The sequence below is a fragment of the Dryas octopetala genome, chromosome 8, assembly GCF_963921425.1.
Source record: "Dryas octopetala chromosome 8, drDryOcto1.1, whole genome shotgun sequence".
NCBI lineage: Eukaryota > Viridiplantae > Streptophyta > Magnoliopsida > Rosales > Rosaceae > Dryas > Dryas octopetala.
Window position 1 is genome coordinate 11,788,909 of NC_141373.1, and position 26,072 is coordinate 11,814,980.

Here is a 26,072-nt window from a genome sequence, read left to right on the forward strand (position 1 = left end):
GCCAAAAAAAAGTGCAATAAATGCTTTCCCAAAAGGGGGGAAAACAAAACCCAAGCTGGAAGGAGTGATTCATTCCCCCCCCCCCCCTTTGGGTGCATCAGACTCCTATGGGTCAGGAAACCATTTCTCATCCCTGCACTTACCAAACGTGGGAATGAAATTGATTTCCCATTCCCAAGCCTCCAAAACTTGAACCAAACGGGCCCTTTCTGCTATACTGTTAAATGGGAAGTCTGCTATTAGGATTTTATTTTTACCTTAGTAGAATATGGATGTTCTGTTGATATTTTCAGGTGGACACCCTGTCTACTTTGTTTTGTTGTGATGTGTATCCATTTTATTTTATCTCTTTGAGAAGAGACACAACTTTACTGCTAAGCACACAAAAAGTTTACATGATGGTGGACAAGAAGTTGCACCAATGCTACAGTACAAAACAAATTACTGCACAAAATCTCCGAATCTACAACTGAAAACAGACTAAGCTTAAATTATAGCACAGCTGCTCTCCAATCTGATATGATGGAACAAAAAATGAAATGACCCTAATAGGTCGTAGTTGATCTGTAAAGGAAAACAAAAAGGCAATACATAATGGGAAATTAACACAATAATAGGTCATAGAAGATCTGTATGCATTTTTTTCTCATAAGAAACAAGATTTTTATTAAAAGAGGGAAAACAAAGTACAAAAAGATGGACAAGGAGTCCATCTGCCACCTAACGAAACAAGCAAAGCCACACTTGGGCCAAACCAGAAAACTACATCTAGTACAGAACAAGAAACCGATTGGTGCAAGACAACAGAAGCATGGACTGCTATCTGGTAGCTGTAGCAGGTGCAAGAACACACTAGATGAGGGATATCCAGCAGTAAGTGAACAGAAAAAAAGAGATAGAAATAATGGGATCAAAGTTTGAACATCGATAAATGAGATCTAGGGCAATGAGACCCAAGAGATACTATTATACCACAGACTAGAAGCCTTTAAATAGTTTATACCGCATCCTAAAAATATAAGTTATGTGCAAAGGGGCTTCTGCCTTTAAATAGATTCAAAAATTCATTGGTCACCTCTACCTCTGTTGTCCAGTGGCTTTGAGGCTGTGGTATAATATGTTAGATTGACTTGAATGATGCCTTCTTCATGTAACTGCTTATTTGTGAAGAGTTTTTGTGTTGTTTGGTTAGGTGTTGTGCAGGTGCCTATTATGCCACTAATGTTCTGTTGTGGACTGCTGGTCCATATTGATTGTTCATCCCAGTTTTATTAATATATTCATTCTCTGGTGAACAAAGAAACATTTAAGTGAATGCGAAATGGAATAGTTGCAGACAGCTACTCTCTGAATTCGACTATTTTCCTTGTCATCTAGTTGGGGGAACATGAACTTATGCTCATTTTTTAACTGAATTGTATGTTTACCGTGCTTGCCACTTTGCTATTAGTCTTCATTGATGTTTACATCTTTCTTTCTCTTTCTCTCTCTCTCTCTCTCTCTCTCTCTCTCTCTCTCATGATGCCATAGGAACCGTTGTCAGATAAAAATTCCGCACCGCTGCCAGTTCTTTGCATAGAAGATGGATTGGTGATCTTACGGTTCTCGGAAATCTTTGGTATTCATGTGCCCTTGAAGAAGCCGGAGAAAAGAGACCATAGGTACTCTGTTCCTAAAGGTATGTCACATCTGACACACACACACAGATATATATATATATATATATCCCTAATGCCTCTGAGCATAAAACTGTTTGACAAAAATTACATATCCTATTGGCTGTAAACTACTTTCTCAAAGCAATTTCTTTGGTAGAAATTATGTGTACATTTAGTTTTCTTGTTTGGGTAAAATTTTAGTAGCAATTTGGGTCTTCTTCCTGTTCTGTGGGTCTTATAGTTTTGATTTAAAAAAAGTTTCAGTTATGTAATTATTTACTTAGATGCAGTTTTATTTTATTTTTAAATAAATCGACGTCCTTCCAGATAGGTATAAATCCATGGATGTTTCTGATATCGTTGAAGAGGATGAAGAGGCATTCTTAAAAGGGTCTGGTCAAGGATTTCCATCTCTGAGACAGGCAGATGCAGTGAAATATGACATCTCTGCATCCAATAATGACGGCTCGGACTTTGCGAAATTTGGTGTTCTAAAAGGGGCTACCTCAGTGGCTCTGCTGGATGATGAGTCAAGAAAGGACTCATGTTTCATTGTGGAACCAATGAAAGAGGATCTAACTGTAGATCTTTCTGTGGAAAGGCAGTCGCATTTGTGTTCTACATTTTACCCTCTTGATCAACAAGACTGGGAAGATGGAATTGCTTGGGGCAATTCTCCTGTAGTGAGTGACAATTCTGTTGAGAGTTGTGAAATTTCGGGACCTGATGAAGCTTCAGTTAATAGTGAAACAGAACCTGATACTGGGTCACGAAATATTCGGTTAGATCCCCAAATAGAACCTGATGGGAAGGATTATGGTATTATGCTGCATAGCTCCTCTAGTCTATTGGAGCCTTTTGGCTCAAGAAATTCATCAGGAGTTCCGTGTCTTCCTTTCTCGGAAAGCAGATACCATCCCCAACTTTTAAGGTTAGAATCTCGATTTGAAGTGGATGGCCATGCAGATGGTAGAATGGAGAATGTTGGTGAGAAGCTTCATCAGAGAGATGCTGTGAGGCAATTTAGCAAACTTACTTCACAAAACAGGGACATGCTGGAAGGATCTTGGTTAGACCAGATCATTTGGGACCCAGATGTACCCATTGGGAAGCCAAAGCTTATTCTTGATCTTGAAGATGAGCAAATGCTTTTTGAGATTTTGGATGACAAGGATAGTGAACATCTTAGGCTTCATTCTGGGGCCATGATTGTAACTCGTCCTGTAAAATCAAGCAATGGGGATTCTTTTGACCTGCCAGGTCATGGAGGTCAATTTGGTTGGCGATATGTTGCCAATGACAAACACTATTCAAATAGGAAAACTTCTCAGCAACTGAAATCAAATTCTAAAAAACGCACAGCTCAAGGGATAAAGATTTATCACTCACAACCTGCATTGATGCTACAGACAATGAAACTGAAGTTAAGCAAGTAAGATGGATGCTTACTATATTAGCTCTTTTTTGTTTTGTTTTTGTTTTTGTTTTTTTTTTTTCTGTATGCTCAACTCATTTGTCATACTTTCTTTCGTTAGAGCGTGTTGTATTTTTGACTTGTCAGTATGTCATCTAGTTTATTGTCATCTGGCTCAACTCTGTTAAAAACAGTGCCACGCCATGTGAGTCTTACTGTTATACGCTTCTATTTTCAGTAAGGATGTGGCTAATTTTCATCGACCAAAAGCTTTATGGTATCCCCATGACAATGAAGTGGCTGTAAAAGAACGAGGGAAGCTGCCCACTCTAGGACCAATGAAAATTATTATAAAGAGCTTAGGTGGCAAAGGAAGTAAGCTTCATGTGGATGCTCAGGAAACTGTCTCTTCTGTTAAAGCAAAAGCTTCAAAAAAGCTAGGTTGTCACCTCTCTTTTGCATGCATTTATCTTATTCTTATGTATGTATGTTTTACAATTGATAAGTACTTTGCAAGTGTTTTGTGTTTACTACATGAATTTTTTAAGAAGATAAGAGCTTACTCAGTACTCTTGTTATTGTAGATTTTAAGTCATCCGAAACAGTGAAGATGTTTTATTTAGGGAAGGAACTTGAAGATGATAAATCTCTTGCTGCCCAAAATGTTCAACCAAACTCTTTGCTTCATCTTGTTCGTACAAAAATATATATGTTGTCAAGGGCACAAAAGCTTCCTGGTGAGAATAAATCTCTTCGGCCTCCTGGAGCATTTAAGAAGAAATCTGACCTTTCTGTGAAAGATGGGCATGTCTTTCTAATGGAGTAAGTGAATTGAAACACCTGTTTTAAACTTCTTAATGTAGTTGCCTCATCCCCCTCTATGAGATGGTTTGCTTGCTAGTTATTTTTTATTTTTCCAATACTATTCTGCTTTGTACCATTGTGATTGGCTTCATTGTATAGTATTTTATGTATGGTTTGGACAGTAATGGGTTCAGGTTGTTGTGGTGGATGTTTTTCTTTCCATCTTGCCATTGAATTGTTTGTTATAGGGACACTTTATCAGTCCTAATATATACTAAATGATGTCTTTCATTGCTTTATTTTATGGAGATTTATGAAAATGCCTCCCTTCCAGTTTGTTGGTGAAAGCCTTATTTTATCTTTTGATCTGAGACCCATAGCTGCAAGCTTTCTACAGTACCTCTTTTGATACCTAAACTGGTGGAATTGACAGAGGGAGGATAACATTGACGCAGTCGGATGCACTAAGACAACAAACGTTGGTCTTAGAATTGAAGGTTCAAGTTCGCGGGTGTCAAACTTGAAGAAAAAAACTCTGGAATCCACCAGAAAAAGATAAAGCTCGAAAACTCGAAAACTTTGATTAATAATGATGATAAAAAGTGCCCTAAAACATAGCACCTAAGGTTCTTTATATAGAGAAAACCTAAAGCATAAAATAGGAAATTCCTAGAAATAAGGAAAATTACTAGAATCCTAACTAGAAAAGGAAAACACTTAAATTCCTAAAAATAAGGAAAAATTACTAGAATCCTAACTAGAAAAGGAAAACACTTAAAAAGGAAATATCTAGAAATAACTTGTAAGCTAGAATAGATTAGGTATTGTAACCGTCTCCTGCATCAGTCTCCTCCACCTCCAAAGAACTCGTCCCCGAGTTCTTATCTGGATAAAGAACACCATCGGCATGATACTCGTAGATGTCTGCTACATTGAACGTATGAGAGATGCTCATGTCGTCTGGTAGATCTACCACATAAGCATTGTCATTAAGCTTTCGTAAAATCTTGAATGGACCATACTTGCGAGGCTGAAGCTTGCGATAAGTACCAACTGGAAACCTTTCTTTCTTGAGAAACACCATTACTTCATCACCTTCTTTGAAAACCTTGAGCCTCCGTTTTTTATCTGCCGCCCTTTTGTTCTTTTGCCCAGTTTCTTCCAATCTAGCTCGGACTGCTTCTTTAGTGTCCAAAATGTCTTTAGCCATAGCTTCAGCTGACGCACTAACTCCAGGAGTTTTCGGTAGTGGAACTAAATCAACCACATGCCTCGGGACAGAGGTATATACCAACGTAAATGGTGATTTCCCTGTTGCGGAATGTACGGCACTATTGTAAGCGAACTCGACCTGCGGTAGAGCTAAATCCCACTGCTTCGGTTTATCCCCACAAACACTTCTGATCATGTTACCCAGCGTCCTGTTTGTTACTTCGGTTTGCCCATCACTCTGGGGATGAGCTGTAGAGCTTCGTTTTAAACTTGTTCCAAACATCCTCCATAATGTAATCCAGAAGTGACTGAGAAACTTAGTATCCCTGTCGGAAACTATTGACTTCGGAACCCCATGGAGACGCACAACTTCCCGAAAGAACAATTTGGCTATGTTGGTTGCATCTGCGGTCTTTCTGCAAGCAATGAAGTGTGTCATTTTGGAAAACCTGTCGACAACAACAAACACAGAATCCACACCTCGTTGCGTCCTCGGCAACCCCAACACAAAATCCATAGATAGGTCCTGCCAGATATCTTCAGGAACATATAACGGCATGTAAAGACCTGTGTTCTGAGATTGTCCCTTAGAAACCTGACAAACAAAACACCTCCGAACAATAGCTCCAGCGTCTTTCCTAAGGTGCGGCCAATAGTACCTTTCCTCCAAGCTTGCAATTGTCTTATCCCGTCCCAAATGACCACTAAGACCACCACTGTGCAATTCTCGGATCAGCTTCTCTCGTAACGACGAGCAAGGAATGCACAGTCTGTCTCCTTTAAAAAGATAACCATCGCGAATATGGAAGTCTGCAGAAGGATGCTTACCGTTGCACTTGTCCCATAATTCCTTGAATTCAGCATCACTTTCATATAACTCTTTCAAAAATTCGAAACCCACAATCTCATGTGCTAAGGTAGTTAGCAAGGAAACCCTTCTACTCAAAGCATCAGCTACCTTGTTAAGAGCTCCGGACTTATGCTGAATAATGAAAGGAAATTTTTGCAGAAAACTTACCCAACGAGCATGCATCTTATTTATCACTTTCTGGTTGTGAAGAAACTTCAGAGCTTGGTGGTCAGTGAACAGAATAAACTCTCGCTGAATCAGATAATGCTCCCATTGTCGAAGAGCTCGAAATACCGCATAGAACTCTTGATCATAAGTACTCCATTTCTGTCGTGCTTCGCTTAGCTTTTCACTAAAGAAAGCTATTGGTCTTTTCTCCTGAGATAACACAGCACCAATTCCTACACCACTAGCATCGCATTCCACTTGAAATATCTTATCAAAATCCGGCAATGCTAACACAGGAGCAGTACAAAGCTTCTCCTTAATCAATGCAAAACTCTTGTCTTGTTCTGGTCCCCAGTGAAACTTCCCTTTCTTCAAGCATTCGGTAATAGGTGCAGTAATAGTACTGAAGTCTCTTACAAATCTCCGGTAGAAAGTAGCCAAACCATGAAAGCTGCGTACCTCAGTTACGGTTTTGGGAACGGGCCAGTCTTTTATTGCACGCACTTTGGCTTCATCTACTTGAACCCCATCCTCACCAACGACAAACCCCAAAAACAGCAGCTTGCTTGTGCAGAATGTGCATTTCTTTAAATTCACGTACAGCTGATTTTCTTGGAGGACTTGTAACACCTGCCTTACATGCTCCAAATGGTCGTCCTTGGCTTTGCTATAGATCAAAATATCATCGAAGTAAACTACCACAAAGGACCCAATAAAAGGACGGAGAACCTGATTCATCAATCTCATGAAAGTACTAGGTGCGTTTGACAAGCCGAAAGGCATCACTAACCACTCGTACAATCCGTCTTTACTCTTAAAAGCAGTCTTCCATTCATCTCCAGGCCTGATTCGAATCTGATGGTACCCACTTCGAAGATCTATTTTCGAAAACACCTTTGATCCATTCAACTCATCAAGCATGTCTTCCAACCGAGGGATAGGAAACCGGTATTTGATTGTGATCTTGTTGATGGCCCTAGAATCAACACACATTCGCCACTGATTGCCTTTCTTTGGAACGAGAAGAACCGGTACAGCACAAGGGCTCATGCTCTCGCGGATTAACCCTTTCTTCAGCAAATCTTCAATCTGTTCCCTTACAATTTCATTCTCTTTAGGGCTCATTCGATAGTGGGGAAGATTAGGTAGACTAGAACCTGGGATCAAGTCAATGTGATGCTGTATATCACGCATAGGAGGCAGGTTGTCAGGTAGTTCCTCAGCAACTAACTCCTTGTAATCTTCCAAAATTTCTAACACCTCACGTGGAGTTGTTGTCTCCTCCGTCACGGCACTCATCAACCCCTTGACCACAACCGGATAAAAACACTGTGATTCCTTAACAGCCTTGTCAAGTTCTTTATCATCATGCGACATGACTAGGAAGCTTGACTTCTTCTCTTTTGCAACGCTACCAAAATCCTTGACAGGAGCCATTGCAATCTTATGATTCCCCCATGTAAACATGATCACATTGTCTCGTCCTCGGTACGTAATGTCGTTATCGTACTGCCATGGTCGCCCAAGGAGAATATGGCAAACATCCATATCCAAAACGTCACAGATTATCTCCTCTTTGTAATGCTTACCAATTGATAAAGGAATTTTGCAAGTTTCACTAACCCCTACTTTAGATCCTTTCTTCACCCATCCGAGACCATACGGCTTCTCATGACGAGTCGTGGGTAGTTTCAAATATTCCACCAGCTTTTGAGAAACTAAATTCTCGGAGCTCCCATTGTCAACAATCACATTGCACACCTTGTTCTGAATAGAACAATGCGTTCTAAACAGATTCTTGCGTTGTCCCTCTTCTTTGGATGATAGCAACAGTCGCTGTAAAACAATGCTGATTCTGTCCTCAGATTCCTCTTCCGCAAATTCAACTCCCTCATACTCCTCATTCTCCATAAAGTCGTCTTCCTCTTCTTCTAGCAATGCAACCGTCTTCCTACTGGGACAAACATTCGACTTGTGACCTGTTCCTTGACAACGGAAACACTTGTCGAGGGTTGGCCTAGCATAAGGAGTGTTCTGTTTCGGAGTGGGTGCTCTGTCCTACTGAATGCCACTAATGGAACTACTTGCTCCTTTGTTGTTAGAGTTGGAATCTCTGTTAACCACGCCTTTGTCCTTCTCTCCGGCTGGTTCGACGTTGTTCTGAACCGAGGGTCTCCTGAAATTTGTGAAACCCCGAGATGATTTCTCCATCAATTCCGCTTTCAAGGCTAGACTGGATGCTTCTTGAACTGTCCACACAGTCTGTAACCCTATTTTCCCTTGAAGAGAGCCCCTTAAACCACTGATGTATCTAGCCACCTTCTGATTCTCTGTTTCGTTTAAGTCACTACGTTCAGAGAAACGTAAGAACTCTGCTGTGTAATCAGTCACGGTCCTGCTTCCTTGTACACAATCAATGTACATCTTGTAAAGAATCTGCTCGTAGTCCTCCGGTAAGAACCGCTCAGTCATTAGCTGCTTCATTCGGCGCCATGTTCTAACTGGACCCTTCCTCTGTCTTTGCCTTTGGAGAGCCAATTTATCCCACCAAACAGCAGCAGTCTTCTTTAACCGGATAGCCACCATCTTAACCTGTTTACTCTCCGGGACTTCCATAACATCAAAGAACCGATCAACATCAATTTGCCAATCGAGAAAGTCCTCTACACCCATAGTACCATAGAACAATGGAATATCAGCTTTCACTCTGTAATCCTGATTATTTTGATTTCCTTGTTCTTCCTCCTCCTCTTCCAATTCCTCCTCTGAGCTAGAGTCATCAACAGCGACACGGTTATGCCTGCCTTGTTGTTGATTGTTTCTAACAGGCGGTCGGTTGTTTCCACCTTGTCCTGCGTTAGCAATCTGATTGGTTAATGCTGCAATCTGATTAGTTAACGCTGCCACCAGATTTGCCAGGTTCGTGGTTGATTCGTTCAAACTCGCTGTGAAACCCTCCATGTCGGCCCTGGTTACTGGTTGATCACCCATAGCTGTTCAAGCTTTGAAAAGAGTAGGAGATTGCCTGCTCTGATACCACTTGACGCAGTCGGATGCACTAAGACAACAAACGTTGGTCTTAGAATTGAAGGTTCAAGTTCGCGGGTGTCAAACTTGAAGAAAAAAACTCTGGAATCCACCAGAAAAAGATAAAGCTCGAAAACTCGAAAACTTTGATTAATAATGATGATAAAAAGTGCCCTAAAACATAGCACCTAAGGTTCTTTATATAGAGAAAACCTAAAGCATAAAATAGGAAATTCCTAGAAATAAGGAAAATTACTAGAATCCTAACTAGAAAAGGAAAACACTTAAATTCCTAAAAATAAGGAAAAATTACTAGAATCCTAACTAGAAAAGGAAAACACTTAAAAAGGAAATATCTAGAAATAACTTGTAAGCTAGAATAGATTAGGTATTGTAACCGTCTCCTGCATCAAACATGTAAATTAACTGATATGAAAGAACATGGATGATCTATTATATTATGGATTTGTACTTTCAGGTTGACACATTGTCAACATTATGTACCGTTGTGATGTTTATTAATAAAAGCACCTTTCTGTTCAAAAAAAAAAAAAAAAATTCCTTTGTTTTGCTTTTGATGCTTAGCATGAGCTTTTGTTAAGTGTACAGATATGGGGGTGACCTTACCAAACTAATTGGTTTTATTATCTTCGCAGATATTGTGAGGAAAGACCTTTACTTTTGAGCAATGCTGGTATGGGTGCAAGATTGTGCACTTACTATCAAAAATCAGCCCCAGATGATCAAACTGGATCTTTGTTGCGCAATGAAAACAGCAGCTTGGGACATGTTGTTTCACTAAATCCTGCTGATAAATCACCTTTTCTTGGAGATACAAAAGCTGGTTGCAGTCAGTCATCTCTTGAAACAAACATGTATAGAGCACCCGTATTTTCTCATAAGGTGCCCTCGACTGATTATTTGTTAGTTCGTTCTGCAAAGGGAAAGCTCTCAATTAGACGCATTGACAGGCTTAATGTTGTCGGACAACAGGTTTGTTATGGCAATAGCCTTCACTGCTTAGCCCTCCCATATTTTTATTTTATATTTCTTCTCTTGGGTTCTACAATTGTTTTTTTTTGGGTCATTTACGGAGTGATTGATGTGTGTGTTTTTCTATTAGTGGTTTTACTTATGTCTTGTATGATTATAGAGATTCATTTTCTTTTGTGCATTTTAGTGCTTTTATGCATGTCCAATAGTTCCGAGCTAATACGTGCCAATACGTATCAGAATGTATATTTAACATTTAGTTGATTGTATCAACTGTTTAGTCATTGTGGTTCCTTGAAGTTTGAGCTAGCAGGAAATGGGTCCAGGAGCATATATCAAGCTCACCACCCAATAATGCATACCAACACTCTCCCTCATGAGGTCTGCTCTACCAGGATTCAATCATAAGACAGCTAAGACAATTGAACTGTAATAGCATGATAAGTTACCTTTGATCACAAAACATCTTGTGGTATTAGTATTGGACCTGACAACATATATCAAACACTCAAAAAAACACTACGAAAAATTGGATCCTGGTACCTAGTATCTAATTTGTTTAGATCGTAAACCAATAACTTTTCCTCTTTTAAAAATCCTATTCCACCTATTATCCCAATCACTAGGTAGCCCAAAAATTTAAAAGCTGGTCACTATCATTTCCCAAGCCTGCCCTTCTATTTCTTCGACAAGATAAAAAATTATATTTTTGAATCCTTGAACTTGTGCAATTTGTTCCTAAATATCCAGTAACTGATTGAATCCCTAAACTTCAAAATAATTTTGAAATTCAAAAGCTATTGACAAAACGGTAGGTGCACAAACATGTGGGGATTCTTACATCCATTTGAAAGCACATGTTAGTACTACGGATTAAACAAACCTTGGTGTTTGGATTATAATATTAGGTATATTAGTATCATTATTTGCATTTAGACAAAAAAAATTGTGATACTAGGTGTATTAATGTATGATATTATGTATATTACTATAATATTAGGTAAAGGTGCTTCTAAGAAAGGAAAAAGGAGGGTTGGCTACTGGTAGTTTTGCTGGAAAAAAAAAACCTTTTTGGAAAGTGATTGTGGAAGTTTCCATTGGAAGGAAACTCATTATGGCATTCTATTATTAGAAGTAAATATGGGGTTCGAGCAAATGGTTGGGATGTGAATTCAGCAGCAAGAGAATCAAGTAGGAGTCCTTGGAAGGATATTTTCCAAGGGTATGAAGATTTTATCAAAGTATGCAGATTGATTTTTGGTAGCGGGGAGAAAGTGTGATTCTTTGAGGATTCTTGGTCAGGGGGTGTTGCTATATGAGGCAGGTTCCCATGCCTATTGAACTCATCTAATAAACATGAAGCAATGATAACCTCACGTGCTATCACTTTTTCTTTTCCTTTGGGTTGGGATTTGGGCTTCCAGAGGTATTTGAGGGATATTGGAATTGGGGAGTGGTGTTCTTTGTTTAAGTTTTTCTGAAATTGTCAGATTGGTGCGTAATAGATTGGATTCAGGGAGATGGCTGCAGGAATCATCAGGTTGCTATTCATGTAGTTCTCACTTCAGGGTTCTATGTGAAATAGTGATGTTCCAGATTTTGCTGCTGCAAAATCGATTTGGAGAGCTAAGGTTCCACTGAAGGTTAAGATTCTTGTATGGTTGGTGGTTCATGCAGAGGTCAACTCATGTGAAATGCTTCAGAAAAGATGGCCATGGGCTTGTTTTCTCCTCACTGGTGCATCATGTGTAAAAAGGATGGGGAGTCAACTAATCATGTTTTCCTGCATTTCCCAATAGCTTTGAAGTTGTGGCTCAATCTGTTTAAAGAGTTTGGGGTACGGTTAGCTGGGTGATTCCCAAGGATGTTGTGAAAAACAGGCGATGTTTAATGGTGGAGAGAGAGCTAAAGTTTTGTGGGGGTGCAGTGTGGTAGTTGTAGAAATTGGAGAATTCAACCTAAAATAAATTGGGAATGGGTGGAGACGCCTAAGACCATATAATTTGTAAGGCAAGGCTTTACTTCCCTGGTGTGGAATATTATCTGAACACGCCTCCTCACGTGTATGGCATCACTTAAGCCTTGTGGGTGATGTGGGAGCACGTTCTACTGCTCTAATAGCATGTAGAAATTGGAGTATCTAGCCAAAACCAATTGGAAATGGGTGGAGAGACCCAAGACCATTTAAATTGTAAGGCAAGGCTTTACTTCTCCGATGTGGGATATTATTCTCAACAGTAGCCATTCTGTGGGCCCCTTAGATGGAAAGAAATAGAAGAATTTTTGAAGATTTCTAAGGGCTGGGATCAGATGAGCTTCGGGATATGGTCAAATTTTGTTTAAGGCTTTGGGTTTCAGTTTCCACAGAATTTGAGGATAGCATCCTTTCTGCTATTCTCATTTCTTTTAAGAGTATTTCAGCAAAGAGTGTTGCGGGTTTCTTGGTCTCATTCTTGTTTTGCATTGGTTGGGATGGTTCTTTCTTTATTTCTCTTTTTTCTTGTTTTCTGTATATACATTGAGTGGATTCCTTATCCACTGATGTATATTTATAGTTAGTTTTAACAATCATTGGTTTCTTTTAAAAAAAGGTATGATATTAGGCATATTAATATCAGCGAGTATGAAACACATATTTTCATGATTCATTAGGTATATTAATACACCCATTTTCAAAATTTATAATTAAAATGTAGTGTTGAATTGCTATACCTTTGCATGGTGGTGCAGGTGTTGATTACTTATCATATTGTTTAAGAACATATAAATATGTAGGTACATGCATATACAAATAATATACATTATTGGTCATAATTTGGTAATGGTCAAGAGTCACATTGACAATGTATAGTGGCATGTAACTGCTGTATACCTCTCTCTCTCTCTTACTGTATGTCTGTGTGTATATGTGTTTCTATCTTGTCATTGTATTTGATAAGAGTTGTTGATTAGAACATCTCCTCAAAATTTTGTGGTCAGGGTATTCTTATTATATTTCCTTTTTGTGGTACAACTTTTTCTTATTTTATGATCTTTGTTTTCGTTTTCCAATCGGAATATTAGAAGAAGAGACATTTTTTTTTTTGTAGTTGTGTCTAAATTGTACACGGCTGCCACTAATAACTTCAGTAATTCTACCTGTAGTAAGAAACAACATTTTCAGAACTTTATATTATTGAAATTGAGTTGTCTGCTTTAATTGTTATTTGCAGGAACCTCTCATGGAGGTAATGTCTCCTGGGACTAAGAATCTTCAAAATTACATGATTAACAGGCTCCTAGTCTACATGTGCCGTGAATTTCGTGCTGCCGAAAAGCGCCATTCCCTTCCTTGTATCCGTGCAGATGAGTTACCTTCACAATTTCCTTACCTATCTGAAGCTTTTCTTCGGAAGAAGCTGAAGGAACATGCGAATTTGCAGGTAATTTTCTATGTGCTCAAATCTTTTTACTGCTGTCTATACTTAACTGAACATTATACATTATTAATGGATATGCAAAATTCCAGAGAGGATCAAATGGGCAATGGATTTGGGTTAAGAAACGCAATTTCCGGATTTTTTCAGAGGATGAACTAAGAAATATGGTGAAACCAGAAGAGGTGAGTTACACTTTCGGTCTTTTGATTTTCTGTTATACTTCAGGTTCCATTGCATAGTTTAAAACTCCATGCTTTTATGGGTTTCAATTCTGCTCAGGATTAGTTTTAGCACCTTGTTAGTGGATTAAGTTTGTTGAAAGACTTGCTGCAATATATTGTAATCAGGAATGGGCTTCTTTATGCTGTATTTGGAGGGTTCCTTTGCCAAGTTTTTTTCTCTCTCTCTCTCTCTCTCATTGGTATCCTTAAACCATTGATCTTGAAATCAAGTAGCCTCATGAATCCTCAAGCTATTAAGTTCCAAAAGTTTTTATTTCCCCTGAAATTTTCAACAGCCATGTATTTGGATGACCTTACACCAGTAGTTGTAACAGCATTGTGAACTTTGATAAAAATCTTTTCTATTTTCCTTTACTCTTTTCACACATATAATTTTGATGACGATGACAATTATAAGTTTTGTTAACATGGATTTGGAGTGGCATACTATTAGGTTTTTTCCCTTCCTCGGTAGTGTGCCTATGCATGTATGTTTTCCATTTTTGTGTCCATCTGTTGTAATGGTACAATAACGTCCTTTTTTTTTTCTTTTTTATCGACAGCAGTGTGGGAACTCTCTGAATATTAGTTAAAGATGATTCGTACTATGTAAAAATGGCTCTCAATTAGTTTTTAATTTTTTTTATTATTTTGTTTTCATAAGACACATGATTTTAGCAATAAGTTATTAATTTGAAGTCTGAAATCAGCAGGTTATATGGTAGGTATTAGCAAAGAGGTTTGATATTTACATATCCTCTCCTTTTGTTGTTTTTACTTTTGGGGTTTAGGTGTGTGCCTTTGAAAGCATGCAAGCTGGTCTTTATCGGCTCAAACATTTAGGGATAACTGAAACACATCCCTCTGCCATATCATCTGCAATGAATCGTCTCCCTGATGAAGCAATTACTCTGGCTGCTGCATCACACATTGAAAGGGAACTGCAGATCACTCCATGGAACTTGAGTAGCAATTTTGTAGCCTGTACACTGGTAAACTTTCCTCTTTGATTTTATTATTTTTGTCTTTTGATTCTGTTCTTAAGAGTCAAATCATATTCTCATTGCGAATTAACAGTAAGAGGTAGTAATTTTGACAACCATCAGAACATTTTTTTTCCCTTTATTTATTTATTTACAACCCTTTTGCAGGGACGAGAAAATATTGAGCGTTTGGAAATTTCTGGTGTTGGTGATCCGTCGGGTCGGGGCCTAGGTTTTAGTTATGTTCGTTCTGCTCCAAAAGCATCGATGTCAAGTGCAGTGGTGAAGAAAAAATCTGTTCCTGGTCGAGGAGGTTCCACTGTTACTGGAACAGATGCTGATCTACGCAGATTAAGCATGGAGGCTGCACGAGAGGTGAATTATTTCTTCCCTAGAATCTTCGTTTTTTTCCACCCTATATCTGTATGAATTAGTTTTGATTAGTGACTGAGGTCAGTAGTCTAGGTCAAATTGGTACCTCTATGTCTTTAGATGAATATGTAAATTTGTTCTGTTTCTTTGGATAGCTAAAGGACTGATGTAATGCACTTGATGATTAGCCATATACTGATCATATTCATCTATGGAAATCCCATAATCTAGAATATGAATAAACTAACATACTGATTTTTTTTTTTTTTTTTAATAAGAAACAGACTCTCATTAAAATAAGATAAAGCAGTACCTGATACAATGCAGTGGGCAAGATGTCCACTATCCTAATTCCTTCAAGCTCCTAGATATTAAGCTCTAAGAGAATAAAGGGTCCAGCCATACAAAGGTTTTGGAAATAATCTCCCTAAAACACAACAGCCCCCCAATTAGACAAGATTACATAAAATGAATAATCCCTAAAAATTGGAGTGACTGATGCCCATCAAGAAGCCCAAAACCGAACTCTCTCCCACAGATTATCCACCTCTTCTCCCCTAGCATCATCCAAGACCCTTTTATTTCTCTTTATCCAAATTACCCACAAAATAGCCATCACAGCACATCTCCCCAACACCACTCCCCTCTTCTTCCCTTCAAAAACCTTAAAACTCTCTGACAGTAAGGCAGTACAAGAATCTGGAATCTCCCACCTCAACCCACCCTACCTAAACAACCTCGGCCACAAAATATAATGCAACTGGGCCCTGCAACATTAAGTGCTCCAAACTCTCCGTCTCTCTTCTACACATCACGCACCAATGGGGAGATAAACGACAAGAAGGTCTTCTTCGCTGAACCATATCACAGGTGTTCAGCCTTCCATGAGCAACAATCCAGGCTAATACCTGTACCTTAGGAGGTACTTTAGCCTTCCATATTACACGAGAGGGAGAAAAATGAGAAAGAGAATGATTTTCCACTAATACCCTCGCAAAGGATTTACATGATAAAACCCCCGCTGACTCCAAATTCCAAATTATCCCATCTTCCTTTTGCGGGACCAACACAATATCATGTAGACTAGACAATAAAGAGGTTAACTCCTCCACCTCTAGATCATTTAGATTTCTCCTAAACCCAAAATTCCAGCTCAAAGGAAAAGAAGAGGAGTCAACGCACAAAATAAACTAATATAATGATTAGCCATTTACTAATCATATTCAACCCTCAGAGTTTGTTCTATTTAGTCCTAATATTTCAAAATATTGCAATGTCAACCTTCCATATGTGTTTGTCAGTCAAACATTTCTCTGTTCAAGGTATGCTTGGAGAATGTCTTTTGCTGTATATTCTCACCAAACTGCTCATTCTTCTCACAAATTACATCATGTTGTTTACAAAATTTCCAATTTGATTTTGATGACAAAAGGATGAAAATATCGGCATTGAAGGAAATATTAGCACTCAAATTTACGGAGATATCGAAGAATATTTCGATATCATTATTGATATCGGTGACCGTCAATGACGGGTATTTCCTTTCAAGCATGGAAATTTCAAATGAAACTTTAGCAAATTTTAAATCAATCATCAATGCATGCAAATATGCATAACTTATAATGGATAAGTTATGCATAACTTCATTGGTACTTTCAACACTGGAGTACAAAATTACATGAGCGGCCATCTACATCCAGAAAGAGGTCCTACTATGACAATAAATTTGAATAACTTTATTTAATAAGAGAAATAAAAACAGTTAACTATAAATCATAATTTTTGTTCCTACCTTTTTTTTTGGGTCATCTTTATCTCTCTCTCTCTCTCTCTTTTAACTTTTATTTTTTTAGCTTCAATATTTCCAGTTCTTGTTGCATGCATGAAACTCTGAAAATTTATGTAATTTTTGTCATACATGTGATGGTTAAAAAAATAAAGCCCAGCATGCATGATTAAATTCTAGTATGTGTATGTCCTCACCGCATAAGATTATCTTTCTTGTAAAATAGGATATTTAAGCATCTCTGTTTTCTTCTGGAAATGTTGTGTGATATCTATAGTTATTTTGTATTCATTGTCTTTAATTGTGTGTTCTGGTTTCCAGGTTCTTCTTAAATTTGGCGTTGCTGATGAACTGATTGCGAGGCAGACAAGATGGCATCGGATTGCAATGATACGCAAGCTTTCAAGTGAGCAAGCTGCATCTGGGGTCAAAGTTGATCCAAATACTATCAGCAAATATGCACGTGGACAGCGTATGTCCTTTCTTCAGCTGCAGCAGCAGAACCGGGAGAAGTGCCAAGAAATTTGGGACCGGCAAGTTCAGAGTCTTTCAGCCGTCGATGGTGATGAAAATGAGAGCGACTCTGAAGGAAATAATAGCGATCTAGATTCCTTTGCTGGGGATTTAGAAAATCTGCTTGATGCAGAAGAATGTGAAGGGCTTGGGGGTAACCATGAATCCAATCATGATAAATTGGACGGTGTTGAAGGACTTAAAATGAGAAGGCGCCCATCCTTGGCTCAGGCAGAAGAGGAAATTGAAGATGAGGTAGCTGAAGCAGCTGAATTATGCAGGTTGCTCTTGGATGGTAAGAAGGTTTATAATTAGTTATGAAGGAAAATTGTCTATAATTGCTTTTCTTGGCGTTGAGGGAGCTTTATTGTACTTATGTCCAGAAGAATTTTTCTTGCTTTTAGCACTTGCTGTTATTTATGTTTCTGCTATGCAGTAAATTTTAGATTGGAGGATTTTCCTTGTTCCAAATTTCCAATGGAGGTTGTGTTGAATGGACAATGGCAAAAAAATTGAAGCCACAACAAAACCTCTGGACATAAGTGGGCTTTTTCATGCATGGTTCAGTTGTGCTGTAAATTTTTAGATGTCCTCTTTCGATTTGTTTTCTTATTAGTTTTTGGTGAATGTAGCAACATATACTGGTTCTTGCTGAAATTCTATTGTGCTAGTGTAATTATTTGAGATGTATGTGGTGATTGTCATTTGGTGCTCCTACTTGTGATATATGGTTGACCATGACAGCTGTTACACAGATGATGAAACTGAGAGGAGGAAGAAGAAGAAAACAAGAGTTTTGGGGGAGGAAGCAGGGCTGGCTCCAGGCTCGCGAACAAGTTTTGGTGTCGAGAATGCAGATAGGGTAAAGAAAATTATTGGTGCAGCCCAACCTGATGGATCCTATACTTCGAAAGAGAATCCAATTGGAGACGCAAAAGTGGTAAGTAATTGGGGAACAAGCTTTTTTGTTTCAACATGTACTCCCTGTCTGACTGAAGATATTGGTGCTCTATACATGTAGGTTGAACTGTGAGTGATGTTCTATGTTTGGGTTGCAGGTGGAAAATCTTCTTAAAAGAAACAAGACTGGAAAATTTAAAGCAATGAAAAAGAATGATACTACACATGTGGGTCTAATGAATAAGAAACTGAAAATATCAGGAGATGGTGTCAAGGTAAGTGAGCTTGTCCTTCAAGGAAAATTTTGGATGCCTTCTCATTTTTCGGAAGATTGTCATATATTTTACTTTTCATTTCCCCTGAAACCCTTCTTAGTTTAATTTCTTTTCTGAATTCAGATGTTTAAGGAGAAGAAATCAGCAAGAGAGAGTTTTGTCTGTGGAGCATGTGGTCAGGTGCATAACTCAAATTAGTTTTTCTTAGAGCTTTGGTAATATTCTGCTAAATAATATGATTAATAGTGATGTTTACCTTTTTGACGGGCCAGCTTGGACACATGAGGACGAACAAGAACTGCCCCAAGTATGGAGAAGATCAGGAAACACACCTAGAAACTCCAGATCTGGATAAAGCATCTGGAAAAACGACTGCTCTGAATTCATCTAGTCAGTCTCAACAGAAAACTACGACAAAGAAGCTGATACCAAAAAGTGCAACTAAAATTGCTGTGGTTGAAACTTCCGAGGTTGAAAACCTTGGTCCGAGCACAAAAGTACTTCCACTGAAATTCAAATGTGGGTCAACTGAAAAGCTTCCTGATAAACAGGCTCTTGGAGAGACAGAGAGTTCTGAGCGGCCGCTCACATCAGGGCCGCTCACATCTGATCCCGAAATTGGGAAGCCCACTGTTAAAGTTAACAAAATAATAATCTCTAACAAGATGAAACCTGAAAATGTACCAGTTGAATCTCATAAGCCCCCTATTGTGATACGGCCTCCCACAGATACAGATAGGGTCCATGTTGAATCACCAAAGCCAACTATTGTTATACGGCCACCAGCAAATACAGATAAAGATCAGGTCGACTCTCAAAAGCCCTCGGTTGCTAAACGGCCATCAATGGAAGCACATAGAGAGCAACATCATAAGAAAATTGTAATTAGACGTCCAAAAGAAATTGTTGATTTAGATCAGGTCAGTCAGGATGGGAGCACTCGCCAGGAGCCCAGGAAAACTAAAAGAATTGTTGAATTGACTAGTTCTGAAAAACATAGGAAGCAGGAGAACATGTATTTGGCCAAGGAAGCAGCGAAAAAAAAAGCTAGAGATGACAGGAGATGGTGGGAAGAGCAAGAGAAACTGAGAAATGAAAGGAGATTGAGAGAAGAGAGGACCAGGAGGAAACATGAAGAAGAAATGAGGATGATGGAGGAGCAAGAAAAACTAGCAGAGCTTAGAAGATATGAAGCAGCCATCAGACAAGAGAGGGAAGAAGAAGAACGCCAGAAAGCAAAGAAGAACAAAAAGAAGAAGAAAAGGCCTGAGATAAGAGATGAGTATTTAGAGGACTCACGGGCAAGAAGATTTGACAAAAGGATGCCAGAAAGAGATCGCAGTGCCAAAAGGAGACCTTCTCTTGAGTTGGGAAGGTATGGTGGAGAATCTGTCCCGATTACAAAGCGTCGTAGAGGGGGAGAGGTAATCTATTCATGCTTATCTTTATATATTGCTGCAATCAGGTTTTCACTTGCACATGCTTCCTTCATATTACCACTGGTGGTACATTCATTCCATGATACATAATAGATCACCACCTACACCAATGATGGAATTTAGGCATAGATCAGTTGAAAAGGACAATCCCACCCCACCCACTATGAATTGCAAGTTTTCTTTCTTTTGGAATTAAGAATGTTTTCTAGTAGGTTCAGTATATTTACATAGACTGACGTTGAGTAAAATAGTTAATATAGTTTTGTTTGTGGTGTGATTTAAAATTCCTTAGATATTCATTATTCTTAAACTGTATGACAGTAAACAGATTAGGAGTAAACACGATTCACTGTTAGGGGAGTTTATTTAAGTAGCGTCTATGGGAAGTAGGCAAGGAATTGTGTTAAAATTTATATGCTAACTCAAATATTACTTTATCCCTTTCTTTTTTTTTTTTTTTCTATCGTGGAGATTTATTGAACTGGTCTCAGTACAGCATTTTAGTCACTTTGACTTAGAATGGGATGGGACAATGCTTGTTCCAAAAAAAAAAAAAAAGGGGTAGGGGTCCATTGTTCTTTGTTGAAGTTGTGCAAGATAAACTCTCATGCACCATGTCTGAAGCAAGAAATGAATTTACAGCTGAAAATACCTATTTATTTATCTTAATTATTTGTTGTAAGAAATTACAGAGGGTGATAAAGATCCCTTATCACCTTTTCTTTTCACTTTAATTGTGGATGTGCTCAGTAGACTTTTGGAAAAAGCTCAAGAAAATAATCTGATTATGGGCATTCTGTGATAAGAAGTAAATATGGGGAGGCTGCTAATGGTTGGGACACAAAGCCTTTGCCGAGGGGTTCGAGCCGTAGTCCTTGGAGAGACATTTCTCTTGGTTATCCGTCTTTTTTACATTGCTGCAAATTCGTGGTGGGCAATGGGGTTAGGGTCAGGTTTTGGGAGGATTGTTGGCTGGAGGAGCGCCCATTGAGAGTAATGTATCCTCGCTGTTTTTTACTGTCTACAAAGCATCAGGATTGTATCTCAAATTTTGTGGATGCTTTTGTGTCCCCTTATAGTTGGAATCTTGGGTTTAGGAGAAACCCAAATGATTTGGAGTTAGCTGAGCTTGTGGTTTTGCTAGAGAAGCTAGAAGGGGCTCGTTTGTTTCCTTTAAGGGTGGACTCCAGAAGATGGAAGTTAGAAGGGTCAGGGTTTTTTTTTTTTTTCCAAATCCTACAGTATTTTTTTATGCAACAAAAGCAGTGATCCTTATTTTTCTCCTTATTCCCAGATTTGGGCAGCAAAAGTCCCTCCTAACGTTCGAGTTTTTGTTTGGTTGGTGGCTCTTGGGAGGGTAAACATTTGTGATCTTGTTCAATGGAGGAGGCCTTTTATCTGTTTTTCACCTCAGTGGTGCATTCTATGTAAGCGAGGGAGAAGAGTGTGGATCATGTTTTCCTCCATTGCTCTTACTCTTTACATTTGTGGTGGAAGTTGTTTAGGGAGGTTGGCGCTTCATGGGTAATACCACAAAAATGTTCTGAGCTTTCGAGTATCCACTTTCAGGCCTTAGGGAAGGGGAAAAAAGCTAAAACCCTGTGGAGCTGCTTGTTGCTGGCAGTTTTTTGGGTTTTATGGATGGAGCGCAACAGAAGAATTTTCAATGATTATAAGGGGGTTGAAGTGGAAGTTCTTTGGGAGCGAGTGAAATTCTGGGCTGCTTTATGGGCATCAGTTACGGCTGATTTTTGGGCACACTCTATATTTTCTATTATGCTGAACTTGTTAGCTGTTGTGCACTGAGACTAGTTGTACTGTTGTAGTGTGATGTCTTGGGTATTTTTTCCTTTCTGTGATCAGTTTGTTTTTTTTGTCTTATCTCTTTCTAAGTTTGTGGATTCCTTATCCACTCTGTGTTTTTTAATCTTTGTATTTTTAATAAAAATTTTTGTTTCTTCTCAAAAAAAAAATCATTAGTAAAGTGCAATTTTCACAGATGGTATAGGAAGATTCACGTGGACCTCCAAGAGACATTTAAAATTTAAATCAATATCCTTTGTAACATATTACAGACAATTTGTATTAATTCTTAATTTCTCTACAGGTTGGTTTGGCAAATATCTTGGAGCGAATTGTAGAAACCCTCAAAGATCGACTTGATGTGTCATATCTTTTTCTTAAACCGGTATCCAAAAAGGAAGCTCCTGATTACCTGGACATCATCGAACGCCCCATGGATCTGTCTACAATCAGGGAGAAGGTGAGGAAAATGGAGTACAAGAGCCGGGAGCAATTCAGGCACGACGTGTGGCAGATTACCTATAATGCCCACAAATATAATGATGGGCGTAACCCAAATATCCCGCCCCTTGCAGATCAGCTTTTAGAGATTTGTGACTATATGTTGGTTGAGAATGACGAAAGCTTGACTGAAGCTGAAGCAGGCATTGAATCTGTAGATATCTAGAGATGTATGTATATTAATTCAAGATCAATTTTTTTTAAAAAAAAAGCCTCAGTTCGCAGGGGAAATTTTTTTTGAAGTGTTGAGGTTTGAAGGTTTAATTCTATTTTGGTCCTTCTGCATATGATCAAAGAGACAGCTTTGATTTCATCTTGTATGTCGGAAGCATCAATGAAAGAAATAGTCACATCTCTTCTGTAAATTTGTGCATATGACTTATTCAATGACAGTGGTTTCAAGTTGTATCAGTTGTACACTGGAGATGTATGTCTTAGTTTTCATCAAACAGCCTTGGTCTGGCCCCAAGCAGAACCATTTTTGAGTAATCAGGGAAAAAAAAAAGGAAAAAAGGAAAAAAGCAATTCAAGAAGTTTCTTGGAAGCATTATTCCTTGAATTGAAAATGTTAGGGATCTAGTAATGTATTTTCACATTTATGAGTACAACCTCCTTATGCATGTGCTTGCTATGGCCAGTAAAATGTTTCAGCTCTTACAATAAGATTTTCCAGGTTTACTTTTTCTTAAGGTTATGTTCCTCTATCTAAAGTCAAGTGACTTCCATTGCACCAAAAACTTACAAAAAAAATTTGTATTCTGGGATGGTTTCCTATCACGAAAAAAATTATTTGAATCGTATATGCTGATCACTTTCCCAATTTAGTTGGGACCTACTCTATTAAGTGTTTGAAAAGTAAATGGAGTTCCATTTGCAACACTTTAAGGCCATCACTATTGCTTAGGGACTTTGACCTTGGTTGGTTTACTTTAATCTCTAATGATAACCTTTGATTAAGGTTTTATTTATTTGAGCATTGCTTCTTTTAGAAATCCCTTTTTTGTTCTGTAAATTTGAACTTAATATGGCCCCAAGTCCCTAACAAAGTTAAACAAGAAAGACGAACCACAAAAGGAGCAAACAAGATGAAAAGCTCATAATCTATACAAAACCCAGCAAGATAGTACCTCTCCCTAACAATTTTGCAACTAAACTACACAAAAAAAAAAAAAATAAATAAAAGATAAAATAAAAGCCATGCGCATACATGAACTACAAAGTATATTCTATAAGGATTAATCAAGAAGAAAAGTGTATTCACTAATGAAACTGCTTAGCTACAACCCAAAATCACTCTTTTTCACATCAGAGACTTAAAGCAGCAGATCAACTTCTGTTTCAACCCCACCATTGATGTACAGCAACTCCCACATCCCTCAACCTTCCATACAAAGCCAAGCATTCCCAATAAGCTCTCTTGCTCTTATTATTAGTCCTCTTCCCATTCTGCCACCACTGGTTGTTGCACTCCAAAAATAATTCATCTACCAAACAGATTGTCCTCTTCTTTATCATCTCTTCCACCACTACTGCTTCTGCCTTCATCACAACGTATTCCTCTTCTCCCACATTCTTCATTAACCAATCCGAAATGTCATCTCCCTTACTTGAAGCTTCTTCAGGCACTACTTGAAGGTTGTAAATCTCAAACTCGTCATTCATTTTCCAATAATTTTGATGAAACCAATCAATTACACGCCTAAATTCTTTGTTTAATCCCACATTAACGAACATTAAGCGCCTATAACCTCCAAGAGAACCATCCAACAAGTCAGGAAGGAACTTGATCTTCTTTAAGTACTTTCTGAATTTTGCCAAAGAGGGTCGCCTCGGTGGCTCCAGCAGCACATCTTCTAGTCCTTTCAAAGCTGATTTCTTGGCCTCGGTAGCCAGTTGGCAAATCCGCCTTTTTCTTAAATAATCCCCACCCAACTCATCAGCTGAACCTGTTTTCCTCATTGCCACAATGATGGAAGTATAAGGGCGAACATACACAATCCTGTAATTAGTGTTTTCTCTATAACTAAAAGCATTATCAGGGTCATTGTTGCCTAATGGGAAAGCTACAATGCCGCCAATCTTCAAAATGCGATCCACAAATTGAGCATCAACAAAATCGGATGTCCAAACAAAATCCAAAGATACATTCAAGAAGGAGCTTTTTTGCTCCAAATCAAGTTCCACAACAAATTCATCATTATCTAAGTGATGAAGATTGTGAACCACACCAACAACATTGCCAGAGTTCACAATGATAGCTTTATCATCCTTTCTGAGAAGCCCCTCACCAGCCAAATCATGGAAAAGCAAACCCAACTGCTCAAAGTCCAAAGTTTCAAATCTAGTGTCCAATTCTTGATCAGGAACACTTAGTCCCCTCAAGATGGATCCAATGCCGGGCAACGTGATAGTCACCAAAGCCAAAAACACCGACAGCTGAGACATAACATGCAAAAGCTTCGAATGAGGAAGCTTAACAACCAAAAGGCTTTGGTAATTCACTTCCATCCTATCTACCAAAAGCTTAACAAGGTGAAATTCACTTTGTTTTGGTCTTTTGGTATATATCCACCAGCCAATCCTACTACTCTTTCACACTTTGTCCTGAAAGTTATCACCAAAAGCTCGGTGAAAACACGAGATCCGAACTGCAGGACACAAAGAAGAGCTTGAGCAAACAATTTGGCGAATGCACAAATGCAGAAAGCTGAAGATTATAGTGGTTATGAAGAAATTGAGAGGAGTGCCTTGTCCTCTCCACCTCCATTTTGTCCCCTATTAATAAGGGTTTAAAAGGAGAATTCTATGGTACGGACACGTATGACATACAAACACACTTTTGCCTTTGAATTTACATTATAGGGTATAGATTTTTCGATAATTGTATCTATTTGTATGTCATACAGTATCCGTACCAAGAATGAACTCGAAGCTTAGATAGAAATAAAAATGAGGAGAACAAATATATAGGGAATGGAATGATGGGATTAAAGGGTGTCTGAGTTAATTTGTATTGTCCTATGCAAATGAGATCTGGTCTTGCTTTTTTTAGGACTAAGTTAACATGTCGTGTATGAGCTGTGCTTTCTGAGAAGATCAGGTTGGGGAACAGAATTTTGGGAGCTAAATATAGTGATAGGGTTGGCATGATTGCATATCAAATTGTTGTTTAGCTATTGTTTCCGTTGGTTCAGTTTCGTTTACATTAATTACATTACCGTGTGATCCAAGATTTGCTAATACTAGCTGTTTTCTTTGGCCATTAGATTTGTTAACGGTAGGGGTTTTTTAAGTAAATTATTATAAAACCCAAATTTGGGCTCTTTATACCTTTAAGACCCTGTGCTTTTTTTTAGTTTTGAAGGAGGTCCAATAACACCTAACCCGGTCCACATTCTAACAGTCTTTTCTTCTCCGTCTTGTTTTCTCCGTCTCTCTCTGACCTCACTTTGTCTCACCTCGTTGGCTCAGAGCTCGTTGTTGAATGGCTGTGCTGATGCCTGGAAGATTTGCTCTCAGAGCTTCTTCGCGATGGCGAAGATGGTCCTGATGCAGGCCTTGGGAATCGAATCGTTTTCGGCGGAGTAGGCTTCGCCGTCTCTCTCTCTCTCTCTCTCTCTCTCTCTCTCTCTCTCTCTCTCTCTCCGTCTCCCTCCCTCTCTGTTTCTCTCTCTCTGTCTCCCTCCTTTTTTTGTTTCTCTACAAGTGACGGGGACACACACTCACCTTCGTCG

At 38.6% G+C, this 26,072-nt stretch overlaps 2 protein-coding genes across 2 annotated transcripts in view; one reads left to right on the top strand and one right to left on the bottom strand.

Moving 5' to 3' along the window:
* HAF01 (HAC13 protein (HAC13)) overlaps window positions 1–22,763 on the top strand; it is a 29,777-nt gene extending 7,014 nt beyond the window's left edge. Inside the window, exons 8-22 of the mRNA XM_086252885.1 lie at window positions 1,531–1,678; window positions 1,986–3,090; window positions 3,311–3,513; window positions 3,657–3,894; window positions 9,790–10,126; window positions 13,339–13,548; window positions 13,635–13,727; window positions 14,558–14,758; window positions 14,918–15,124; window positions 17,229–17,715; window positions 18,176–18,360; window positions 18,479–18,595; window positions 18,719–18,775; window positions 18,868–20,019; window positions 22,142–22,763. Coding sequence (XP_086109011.1) covers window positions 1,531–1,678; window positions 1,986–3,090; window positions 3,311–3,513; window positions 3,657–3,894; window positions 9,790–10,126; window positions 13,339–13,548; window positions 13,635–13,727; window positions 14,558–14,758; window positions 14,918–15,124; window positions 17,229–17,715; window positions 18,176–18,360; window positions 18,479–18,595; window positions 18,719–18,775; window positions 18,868–20,019; window positions 22,142–22,504 — 5,103 coding nt within the window. The 3' untranslated portion in view covers window positions 22,505–22,763. The remainder of the gene's footprint in view (window positions 1–1,530; window positions 1,679–1,985; window positions 3,091–3,310; window positions 3,514–3,656; window positions 3,895–9,789; window positions 10,127–13,338; window positions 13,549–13,634; window positions 13,728–14,557; window positions 14,759–14,917; window positions 15,125–17,228; window positions 17,716–18,175; window positions 18,361–18,478; window positions 18,596–18,718; window positions 18,776–18,867; window positions 20,020–22,141) is intronic.
* Window positions 22,764–23,676: 913 nt separating this feature from the next.
* Window positions 23,677–24,846, bottom strand: LOC147277247 (uncharacterized). Its single transcript, XM_086252887.1, has 2 exons — window positions 24,575–24,846; window positions 23,677–24,436 (listed from the first exon to the last, which is right to left on the bottom strand). Exons 1-2 carry the CDS (start codon window positions 24,844–24,846, stop codon window positions 23,677–23,679), a joined length of 1,032 nt encoding a protein of 343 aa, XP_086109013.1.
* Window positions 24,847–26,072: the final 1,226 nt, after the last annotated feature.

What these genes read in the sequence shown, in the direction of transcription:
- LOC147277247 (XM_086252887.1), bottom strand. Translation starts at nt 24,846, where the DNA reads ATGGAAGTGAATTACCAAAGCCTTTTGGTTGTTAAGCTTCCTCATTCG. An exon ending in ATCATTGTGAACTCTGGCAA is followed by an intron (nt 24,437 to 24,574) that starts TGTTGTTGGTGT and finishes TGATGCTCAATT; the next exon opens with TGTGGATCGCATTTTGAAGA.